Here is an 11,755-nt window from a genome sequence, read left to right on the forward strand (position 1 = left end):
CGGAGACCGGATAGGTCTTGGCAACAGTGCCCGTTATCGTGGCCTTAGAGCTTTTGACCAGTGCGAGCGCGCCGATGGGACTTCACCCTCCCCTCGCGGGGCTGGGGCTGGTGCCCAAAACTCGGCGTGAAGTCTTTCTTCACGATAAAGGCACGCCTTAACTTAAGCAAATCCTATGAAAACAAGCAAACCTGCACTCTTCTGCTTACTCCTTTCTGACTGGTTTGGCTTCTGCAAGTCAAAGGAACTGAATTGTCTTGATGGGGCTTTGGTGTTTGGAGTCTGCGAGACCCGAGTTCCTGGAGCAGAAGGTGCCCGGGAGGCTCTGGGATGCACGCCGAGCTCGCTGCTGTGCAGCCTCTCCTGGCAGGTACGCTGCTAGTGTACTAGCTGGTGTACACCTCTTTAGAAGCAGGTGATGGACACTGGCTTCATTCAGCGTGGGCTTGGTCAGCTGTGCTAAAAAAGCACTATATCCTAAATGAAACGCAGCTTTGCAGCAAGTCTAAGCCTCATTCTACTTAGCTGTCTGTCTCTTTCGGGCTTTGGTGTGTCAATGCATGAGAAAGAAAGTGGCTTTTTCAGCTCTCCCATACTAGGAGGAGGTTCGAGGGTAATTACCCCATTCTGTGGGATGACAACGTTTTACAATGGAGGGTGCACAATCAAGTGCTTAATCCGTTTCAGGATTAACGTTCAGGTACTCAAAGGCAATTTAGCGATTTTACATTTTAGCAATCTCTACAGTCTGAACTTCAGTAATATAGAAATATCTCAGCATTGAGGGAACATGTTGATGGACCTTGCAGAGATTTCTGAAGTGTGAATGAAGAACAATGGGCAAGATGAAATATGGAAGAGAAAGAACACGTGCAAAGAGATTCAAAAGGGGGCTTGTGCCTACCTACGAGGGGCAGAGGTTGGGTTTTATATGTGAGTTCATTGCAGACTTCCACTGCTGAATGAGCCTGTCTGTGATGTAGTATGGTGCGATGCCATGAGTTCCTGAATGCCATGAATTCCTGAATGCCATAAAGGAATTCTTGTTCTGAGTCAAGCTTCAACTTCTTTCTCTCACATCCCATGGCATGTGAAACCGTTGTGAGACTCGGAGTCTTAACTGCCTAGACTGGCTGTGTGTATGCTTGAGCTTGCTTTGGGTGGCAGGACCATCTTATCCCAGCTGCTCAGGGTCACTAGCTCTCTACAGGAATTAAGGAAAGCTGTCTGGAAAAGATCAGTCATGTAGTCCTATGAAAGACATAAGTCGCTGGTGTGCAGTCAACCAGCAAAAACATGGGAAATACTATCCTGTTCTGGAATGACTTTCTGTATTAAGACAGTGACAGCAAGCCTAAGACTTCTTCAGGATCATTTTGTGCTGTTATTAACAATCCCATTGGTCCAACATTTGTACAGATGACAACAGAAGAGAAACAAATGATTTTATAGATGGTCAGTTGGGTGTGTTTGTGTGTGGTGTTTTTCATGTGTGCTATACTTACCTCACTACTGTCACAAGTAAAAAGTGTGCTTTTCACTTATATGTGAAAAGTATGTGAAATATGTATGTGTAAGTATATGAAATACTATACAGACATCCAGAAGGTAAGAGTGAGCCTGACTTCTTCCCATCACAAAATCATGTTTCTTTTAGATTAATGCAGCAAAATGGCCATCTTGTACAGCTGTGAAATTACATTCAAAAGCCCCTTGAATATAGCTTTCTCAAGAAATCAGAGTATGTGTAAGACATCATAAGATGTGGACATTAAACTAAACACTTTCTGAATCCATGATGTCTATGTTTCAGAATGTCTTTATGCTTTTCTAATTGTACTTCCTTTTTTCTAAGAGACAAAGTTTGGTGTTACTATTTTAGCTGAAAAAGTAAGAAGTCTTTTTTTTTAAACCCACTAGAACAAAGACGACAAAAAGTTGAAGAATATCTATCACGAAAAAAGATCTTTTCTGGTGTGCCCATTCAAGAAGACCAGGCATCGATCAGGTAGTATTTCTGCTATAGCTTACACACCTTTAGAAAGGTCCATGGTTGGTGGGAAAGATGTAAATAGCAGTTCTTGCAGAGAACCTCAACTAAAAGTTGAGACCATGCAGCGAGACTGGTGACCACATGGATTTTCTAAAGTCCTTTCATTATCAGCAAACACTGGAACTTTTTGTTAACCAAATGCATAACAGATGCAATTCATGAAGTGTATTATTTCTTCCTCTAGAGACTGAGGCAGGACAGGAAAACTTCATGGCAGAACTCTTATTTCAGATGCCACTTTGCTGTTTTGTCTCTATAACCTTCCTTTTACAAATAACTTTTTTCCCCCTCTTTCTACTCAGGCTATGTTGTGTGTGTTCGCAATCCACTTGATCTATCTTAATTTTTTTTTATAGTTACTAATTCACTATTTTCTGCTAAAAGCAAATATGCTGTAATAAAACCCAGCCAGTGTGATGGCCAGCAGCTAGGCATAATGTTCTGTAAACAGAATGTGGGTACCTATCACTGATTAGTAGTGCTTCTTTTTATTAACTTGTATTTAAATCTTCTTCTTGTTGTTGTCTAAAGTTTGGACATTTAGTATAAGACCTTCTAATAAGCAAGAAGTTTCTCTAGAGAAGACAGTGGTGTGAAGGAATACAGAGAGTTTTATCTGTAACATTAGTTCATGATGTAGCAATATTTTTGCAAGTGGTAAACCAGTCTGAAATTTGCTCCCATCTAAATGGGAAGTCTTGCTTGACGTTTTGTATACTCAAGGTGCCATGGTCCCATGTTCAACAGTACAGAACTTAGTAGTACAAATGTAACTGAACAATGACCTTTGAATATAAAATACACATAAATGACAAGAATAAGTATAAGCTGCTAAAGATTTGCTCTATGTAGCAGGAAAAGATAGGTGCTTTCATGTTGTAGAAAGCTATCTTGTGTTAGAAAATCAATGCCAGCTACTTTCATTGTAGCAATACTCTTAATTTAGCATTTGATCTACTTTACTTTTCCTCTTCTTCAATTTCTTCTCTGGCTATTAAATTCAAGGGCTTTTCATAGTCTTCAGTTAACTCATTGTTTAAAGACATCATGTTCCCCCTGTATTTGGCATTGGTGAGGCCACACCTCTTAATCCTGTGTTCAGTTTTGGGCCTCTTACTACAAGAAGGACATTGAGGTGCTGGAGTGTGTCCAAAGAAGGACAATGAAGCTGGTGAGGGATCTAGAGTGCAAGTCTTATGAGGAGTGACTGAGGGAACTGGGGTGGTTTAGCCTGGAGTAAAGGAGGCTGAGGGGAGACCTTATCACTCTTTACAATTACTTGAAAAGAAGTTGTAGTCAGGTGGGTGTTGGTCCCTTCCCCAAGTAACAAGTGACAGGACAAGAGAAAATGGCCTCAAGTTGTGTCAGGGGAGGTTTAGATTGGATATTAGGAAAAACGTCTTTACTGGAAGAGTAGTCAAGCATGAGAACAGGCTGCCCAGAGAAGTAGTTGAGTCGCCATCCCTGGAGGTATCCGTAGATGTGGTGCTTGGGGACATGGTTTAGTGGTGGACTTGGCATGGCTAGGTTAACGATTGGACTCAATGATCTTAAAGGTCTTTTCCAAACTAAAAGAGTCTATGATTCTATGACGTCTGATCAGTTCCCTTAACATATATTTTTTTATCATAGGTGACACAGAGGTGATAGGATGATGCAGACTATTCTCAGTGGCATTTCAAAGCCACTAATTATCTTTATTTTCACTAATGTACCTTCATTTTCAACTGGCTGGTTTCCAGAAGATCATCTGATGCAAAGACATCAGTTGCTAACCGGAATGTTACTTTTCCGTCACATGCAATAGTGCCACACGTTTCATATAATGCATCGTGAGGCGTTTGAGCAAGAATTTGACTTTGTAACTTTAAACTGAGCTGTTTTTCTTCTGAGCTGTCAATATATTTTCATAGTTGCTAGGAGACAGTACTGGTCTTGGTGGTTTTGTTATTCACTGGGTAGTCTGATGACACCTCTGGTGCCTGACTGCAGGTTTTGTCAGTGTGGTAGGGGCTATGTATCCTTATTCAGACTCCAAATGGCGTGGCCTCTGACGATTGCAGCAGATGAGCTTCAATTCCCTGTGCTGCTCTGCCTTCCCCCTCAACTGCAGCATTTAGAAACTTGACCTTCTGTAGCAGATGCATCAGGCCAGACAGGTTGGTGCTCATCCTTAAACATGAGAATTGCACCTGCTCTTTTCTTCCCCTCTGTTAGTCAGCTCTTTATGGGGTAAGAAGGGATGTTTTGCAGCCTGGGCACTGATCAGTGGTTGCTTAGCCATTTATTTTTTCTGGAAGAAGAGTACAAGCTGAACAGCAATGCTTCAGCATGAATTCAGCCTGCAGACTGCCACCTGGATCATACGAACTTACTCTAAAAATACATTCCTTTGTTATGTTGCAGGATGGTTTAGGATGTCTTCTTTTTTTTTTAAACAGTAGCAGAACTAGGAGAGCAACTAGCAATAAACTGCGAGACAAAATACAGCTCTCAACATCTCCAAAGCCAGAAATGGTAAGTTTTTGACAGATACACAAATACTGATGGCACTCTGTTTCTGTGTCTACAACATTCCACTCACTTAAACTGATTAAGGTTATATGATTTCCAGAATGTGAGAAGTTTGCAGGTGCAGTTTGTTAAAACTTTATTCAGTGACTGCTTATTATATGCTTTTTGGAGAGCTGTTGCATTACTGTATATAGTGGATCATATTGATATTCAGTTTGTACCTGCCTGGAGAGGGGGTTAAAGAGGATACTATTATTGCTGAAATAATGATTAAACTTTAACAACTTTTCTAGAGACTCTCAGAACTGTTTGGATATATTTGCAGTCTTCAGGGAAGTTATTTAAAATCTGAGCAAGGTCTTCTGAAAAAATGCAGGTTCTTCTCCAGATCTGTTCTAAGGGAAAGGTGAGGAAAAAACTGACACAAAGCCTGTGTTCATGTTAGATGGTTTTGAGTTTGGATTCCGAAAGATTTGAGACCTGGGGTTATTTGAGGAGGAAAGCAAAAACCTTAAAACCTCAAAACTGAGTGTTGAGGGGAGAAATTCCAAAAGTGAGAACAAAGGTTTTTTAGAAATTTCCTGAAGGGAGATATTTTGGTCTGTGTTAATGTCGCATGTGATTTTAAAGTTGAGTTAAACTACACAGATTCCTGAAAAAACAGCCCTTGTACTCAAACTCTATTTATTGGTTTGGTCAAATCTAAGTTCTAAGCCTGAAAGACAGACCATGAAATGAGACGTGGTGTAGTTCTCTTTGCTTTCATGGGCATCTTCCTTAAAGGAGAAAAGTATCAGCTTCTGCAGATTTCCATGTGTCATTTACTTTTTTTTCCTTGCCTTTGTATCTTTCACTCTTCCATAAGCTGCTACTTGGGCAATGCTGAAATAGTTGCTGTAGAGCATCTTTTTTGGGGGAAAAGACTAGGTCCCGCTTCTCCAGCCCATGGCCTCTGGGCTAGGGTTATGCTGAGAACATATCATTGAGAGTTTCAGGGGGTCATAAGGCCATATAAAACTTGCATGTCTATTCTTAACTACAGCATCCTACACCTTGTTAGTAAGAAACATTCTCCCTATTCTGATAACATATCATAATGCTGTATTTAAAGGCTTTACTTACTACTTTGTGTTAGTACGCTATCCACATTAAGTGGACGAATGGTGCTGCCATTAAGTGATGGGCTATGTAAACTGAGATACTGCTTTTGACTATACACAGCCTAAAGCAAGTTTCTACTTTATGACTCTCCTTTGAAGGTGATTTTGGCAGTTAAAAGCCAGTAGTTGCTTTGAGAGTTTTATTTCTGTAAAAAAAGTCTAGCTCTCAAGTTAGGCTACCTTATTTCCAAGGCAGAGTTTAAACAATCCTTAGGCAGAGTTTAAACAATTATTACTTGATTTTTTTTATGTGAATTCTGCAATAATAGTTGACAAACATTCTACTCAGTGTATATTAATCACTTTAGTCTTGTCAATCAGTGAAACCCTCTTTGGAAACAGGTAACGTAGTATGAATGTACTTCCAAGATGTCCATGGATGTGCTTTTGATTTCAGGAAAACAAAGAGAATGCTAATAAACTGTCATGGGACCAATCAAGTGGAACCTCAGCAAAAAATGTTATTTTAAACTCTTCCACAATCACACTGACAAATTCCATATCGGGAACAAATGATAATCCTGAGGATCATACTTCCAAGGATGGAGTTGCTGAAACAAAATCTCAGCATATGTCACTTAGCAAGACTTTCTTGAAAATAAGAAGCATAAAAGAGAAGCAATTGATTGCAGAAAAAAAAAATTCAAGTATTAGCCTACCAAAGAAACAGGTGCTTGGTACATATCGTGGCAAAGTTATCCAATCCAAGATAAACTCCTTCCGAAAAGCACCAAAAAGTAAGGGAGAAAAGAGTTCTTTGCCAGAAAAGAAGATTCCTCCTTCTGTCACCAAACCAGCAGCAAGTTCTTTGCCCACAAGCAGCTGTAGTGTAGTTCTGAAGACCATCAAAGTCACAAACAGCCCTAATTCTGTAAAACCAAATGGTGTCCTCCCATTCCAGAGCAAACCATCTGACAAAGCTGCTATTAACTCACAATCCAGTCTGAAGAAAAAGCAACTGACATCTGCTGTAGTGCCAAAGAAAGTAACAGTCCAAAAGATGATTGGTGGGAGGGGATCACAACCACCGAAGGCTGCTTCTGACAATTCTGACCACAGAGTACTAGGAGTGAAGAAATATGTGGATTTTTGTGAAGATGCAAGACCAGAAGCTCTAGCAAAACCAATTTCTGTTGCTCCCGGTACAAAGTCGGGACAGAATTCTAAAACTAATGGCAACAGAAAACCTGTTCTGCCAAAAGAGTCAGCAGAAGAGAGAAGGTAACTGTATTGCTGTTATAGCTTGGTCTTGGGAGGTATTTAGACCTTCTTTCCAAGAATATCTGTTTTGATCTATTTCTTGCTGTAGATGTGCTGAAAAATAAGAACTGAGTGTTTGAACTTGATTCCCAAGGGCAGCAGACTAAAACTGTAGACTTAATACTGAGAAATCAGGATTCAGACTAATTGCAGCAGCTCTTCAAGCTTGCAGCTTGTCTTGTGCAGTTATAAATAGAAAATGTATATTATTCAAGCTCTCTGTTTTTTTAGGCTAAGTGTTGTGACGGCCTTAAGCATGACAGATAATACTGTAAGTGAAGTGCACATGCATGCCACTACTTAAAAAAAAAAAAGATTACTGATGCAGGATGTATATAGAAGTGAGCATGTTTATGAACTGAAGGAGGGGAAAACTTCCACCCTCTCTTGGAAAAAAAGGGTCTGTAGCCTAAGTCTTTTGTTGCTGCTGGAAAGGGAGAGATGAAAGTGTTCTGACCAGATAGATATCTAAAGCAGTGATAATCCATGGTTCTGAAATTTGCATGCAGGCCTAAATGGCAGCTGTATTCCCTTTAGGATTAAAGGGAGAGGACTCAAAGACTATCTGGAAAGTACATCTTTGGGTTACTTACCCTAGTTAGTGTCAGTCAATGTAAAAAATGATTAAAATATCTGTCACTTCAGCTAATAGTATTCTTAAATGCAGAGCTCGCCTGGATCAATGGAGGGCATCTAGAGGAAAAGTGATGAGGAGACCTCCTATGTCTGTGCTTCTGGGACCCCAGGCGAAAAGTGAAGAACAAGAATTCTCTTCTGGTGATTCTTTAGAGCATGTATTACACAGTGAAAAGGTCAACAAGACTCTCGCAGAATGTCTGCAGTTAACAGAACAGGTATTCAGTCCCTTGCTGACCAAGTTCTAATCATACAGGTCTCTACAACATGCAAGTCCTATGGGTGTGCTGGATCTGTGAATCAGATGCAGGGGACTAATTGCTCCCCAAGTTAAGCAGTACCACAGCTTTTTGCTGGTACCAGAAGAAATTAGTTCTCACTGAGCTTCACCAACTTGCTGAAATACCCAGTAAGATTAGGCAATAATGGGAACATTGTAAAGTAGAAAAGCTATAACGTAATGAGAGTAGCTATGAAGTAATTAATCTGAAACAAGTTTGCATTTGCAGAAATTTACCTTGACTTCCAAAAAAGTCTAAGTAGTTCTGAAGATGTCTATGCACTCTACTATCCCTTCTACTTACAGTACTGTATAAATAATTCTCACTTGGAAGAATAGGTGAATGACAATTCTTCTGCTCAAGCTCACAGCTCAGTCCTGGAAATACTTTCCATTTCCGACTTTCAGAGTTGCTCTCCAAAGAAAGAAAAAATACTTGGTTTCTAGTTCAAAACCGGCTAAAATACAGCACCTCAAAATGTTCATTGCATTTAAATCTCTGCTGTTGTGTTCACTTTAGGGATGTCAAGGCGATGATGTACGTGCCATGTTGGAAGATCTGTCACAGACCATTCCTGGGGCTAAAAAGCTTGCAAAATATTGGATCTGCTATATGCGTCTTGAACAGATGGACACTCTTGAAAAGCTTATTGCTGTCTATGAGGAGGCCATTTTGGCAGGAGCAATGGTGAGCAGCTTGTCTTGAAGTTTGAGATTATCAAATATAAACACATGAAAGTATGGTATATAAAATACAACTACTTCTGATTTTAATAAATCCTTTTATAGTAGGAGAGCCATGTGACCTACTTAAACATAAAAAATTGGATTTGGTTTGCTCTGTAACCACTGTAAATACTACTTTTAAGAAGAAAGGTTTAGGATCATCATATACCGTACAGTCTTCCACCTAGAAGAAATTAAGGGCTGAGACTTCTTGTATCACTGGAAACCCAAAACAGAACTTAATTTTGCATTTAGTGATGGACTTAATTCCTGAGCTTTGATTTCAGGGCATCAAATACAGCCTTAGTGCACCAAATACAGAAAACACAGGATTCCCTTGCATTCTGACTTATGTCCGAACGTCATTAAATAAAGGACTTGTAACATAAATATCATGTGGTCTGTACCACTTTCCCTGTGACTGTTATACCAAATAAGCTCAAATGATGATTAATTTTGGAATTGTTTTTCTAAAAAATACAACTTTTTTCTAGCCTAAAGATGAACTACGACACACACTAATAGACACTATGAAAAATACTGAAGGCCTTTTTAAGTCTGAGGATGGTAAGTCTAAGTATTCTACTGTTAAATGTCTGGCCTGACAGGCAATATAAGGTAACTGTTTAAACTATTTGTGCCTATATTAAATCCTATTTCATGGAAACTTCTTTGTGATCGTTTTGTGCTCAGTTGTCTTTGAAAGCAACCTTGGCTAAACTAATGTTTTTCAATTGTGGGCATGTTAAAATCACTAGTGGAGATGCTTTCATATTTAAACTTTCTGCTTAAACGCTATCAAAGCAATATTCTCCAGCTATTTTAACCTGATAATCAAAGAGTAAATAAACACATTCTTCTGAGCTAAAAATCAGTTGCACCTTTGACACAAACTCCTTCAGTAGCAGATGCATGGTCATGTTATGGCATATTGTCAATTAAAGGTGGAAGCAAAGTAGCCATGTAAATTCCTGTTAAGTATAACATAACATGACAAGTATTTGATCCCATAAACTGACTGAAATACTTGTTCAGAGCTGCTGCGCTTGGGAAGGAAGAGAATGACTTCTCTGGATGTACTTAGCCTGAGTTTTCAGGTTGTAGGTTCTTGAAGGTGACTAAAATTATTAGTAACTTAAATTGCTATGTCTCAGACTCAACACATACTTAACTTTCTTATGTAAAGCCTCAGGATTTCAGAGATCTCCAAAACATTATATTTCTCTTTAGTTGTAACTAATCACAGCTGTACTTTCTCCAACATTGCAATTTTAGGGGGAATTGTGGTAGAAGCTCACTTAAATGAGGTAGCAGAAGCCAGGAAGGAACCAGATTCTTCTGCAGAGCAGGTTCAGGAGGCCTTCAAGGATCTCGGCTCTGATGACCAAGATACAGAGAGTGATGACAGGAAGGCAGAGATGAGCAGTGAAGTGATCAAAAAGGAAGAAATTGATTTAGACTTGAAACCAAGAGAAGAGATCTTGCCAAAAAAGAATAAAAAGCACAAGACTAAAGAACGTACAAATAAGAAAGGAAAAGGTGAAACGGAAGAGCATATTGAGAATGGGGTAAAAGATATAGCCCAAGCAGTTAATTCTCCTGAGAAGGAGAATGACACATCTTATTTAATGAGATACAATCCATCTACCACACCATACTTGGAAAGGTAAGATTATTTCAGGTAACCATGGAAAGTTTGCAGTGTCTGGGGTAACAGTATTGTTTGTGTCCTGTTGAAACGGGGAGGATCACATTTGTGAACACCTAGTCAGAAGCTCTCAAGAACTTAGTTTTTTAGGATTGCTTCCTCTTCCTTCAGAATGAAGTCTTTTAAAATAAATTCCTTTATTTACTCAAACTACTTTGCTTCTGGAATGTCTCACTACACAGTAATAAAATCTCTTTGTGGCAGAGACATAAATTCCAGGTTTAAGATCCCTTCCTACAGCCTACATGGCAGTAGTAGTTCTACACTGAGCTAGGTAAAGACAAAGTAGTGTCTCCAGTCCTCCCTTTTTCAAATGTAGATGTGGTTGTATGTCATACAATACAGAAGTGAATAAGATGTAACCATCCTATAAGAATTATCTTAATTGTATCTTGGGGCAAAAACCTGGGTAGTAATCTCAGGACAAAACAGATAACATTTAAATTTTTTTTTTGTCACAAGGTTTTTTCTAAAATAGCAGATTTAGGAAAGATGTGCTTAGCTTTGGCATCTGATGAAGCTGGACTCCTGGCAGCTGTCCTCTGTCCTTCATAGCAGGAAGAACAGTTTCCCCCTGATGGAATGAGGAGGAATCTTCCTTTGAAAACTCTTAGTCTAGAGAACCTCCTGAGAAAATATTTTGCCCAAGAAAAGAGTTGTACATCTAGTTTTAACTGTATGAATGGGAAAGGGCCTGTTTCCCGTTTGATTTAGCTATGGGAATGGGGAAGAGTTGAATAGGAATCGACTTGCTGTTTCTGCTAGATGCTACAGAGGTAATTTGTATGATGGTGTGCCTATGTTTAATGATTTTTTTTTTCTTTTCCTAAGTGTGAAGATGCACCATGAGGCGAATGACTCCAGTGCTAAAGACCTGAAAATTGTAACCCCTTTACGATATTCTCAACGCATTCGGGAGAAAATGTGCAAGCTGACGGATACTGTTAAAGATCAAGATCCATGTGTTTCTTCATTTGAACAACTGGGAGAATTGGAATCAAAAGCCACTGCATTTATCCACAAACAGAGCAGTGTGCTCCAAGAAACAAGTGCTGAAGTAGAAGAGTAAAAAGTAGCATTAATGCTACATGGGGGTTAAAGATTGGATCTTTCTTAAGGAGAGTTTAGGGGTGTTTGTTTTTAGTAGCTTTGAGAAAGGAGCTATCTCAAACTTGTGTGGATGGCTTAAGATGAAATCTGACTGCCTGAGTCACTAAAATTCTGAATTTTATAAGCTTCTGCCTTTTCAAAATTGTGGCAAATCTGACATGTTTTAATACTTATAAGCATCAGTGTCTTCATGTTAAATATGATTCATTACATATTAAATTAAAGACTAGGTTTAACACTTCATGTAACAGTTTGATTGCAGTATATTGCTTATATCTACTGTTTTCCTGTTGCAATTCCTATAAATT

At 39.2% G+C, this 11,755-nt stretch overlaps 1 protein-coding gene across 1 annotated transcript; it reads left to right on the forward strand.

The window, feature by feature from the left end:
* The first annotated feature begins 330 nt into the window (after nucleotides 1-330).
* On the forward strand, nucleotides 331-11,406 carry CKAP2 (cytoskeleton associated protein 2). The gene is made up of 9 exons (XM_010284540.1): nucleotides 331-370; nucleotides 1,921-2,008; nucleotides 4,495-4,570; nucleotides 6,125-6,948; nucleotides 7,655-7,841; nucleotides 8,424-8,591; nucleotides 9,124-9,196; nucleotides 9,905-10,295; nucleotides 11,169-11,406. Exons 1-9 carry the CDS (start codon nucleotides 331-333, stop codon nucleotides 11,404-11,406), a joined length of 2,085 nt encoding a protein of 694 aa, XP_010282842.1.
* Nucleotides 11,407-11,755: the final 349 nt, after the last annotated feature.

This window comes from Phaethon lepturus, unplaced genomic scaffold (genome assembly GCF_000687285.1).
Source record: "Phaethon lepturus isolate BGI_N335 unplaced genomic scaffold, ASM68728v1 scaffold18043, whole genome shotgun sequence".
NCBI lineage: Eukaryota > Metazoa > Chordata > Aves > Phaethontiformes > Phaethontidae > Phaethon > Phaethon lepturus.

What these genes read in the sequence shown, in the direction of transcription:
- CKAP2 (XM_010284540.1), top strand. Translation starts at nt 331, where the DNA reads ATGCACGCCGAGCTCGCTGCTGTGCAGCCTCTCCTGGCAG. An exon ending in GAGTCAGCAGAAGAGAGAAG is followed by an intron (nt 6,949 to 7,654) that starts GTAACTGTATTG and finishes TCTTAAATGCAG; the next exon opens with AGCTCGCCTGGATCAATGGA. An exon ending in GTCTGCAGTTAACAGAACAG is followed by an intron (nt 7,842 to 8,423) that starts GTATTCAGTCCC and finishes TGTTCACTTTAG; the next exon opens with GGATGTCAAGGCGATGATGT.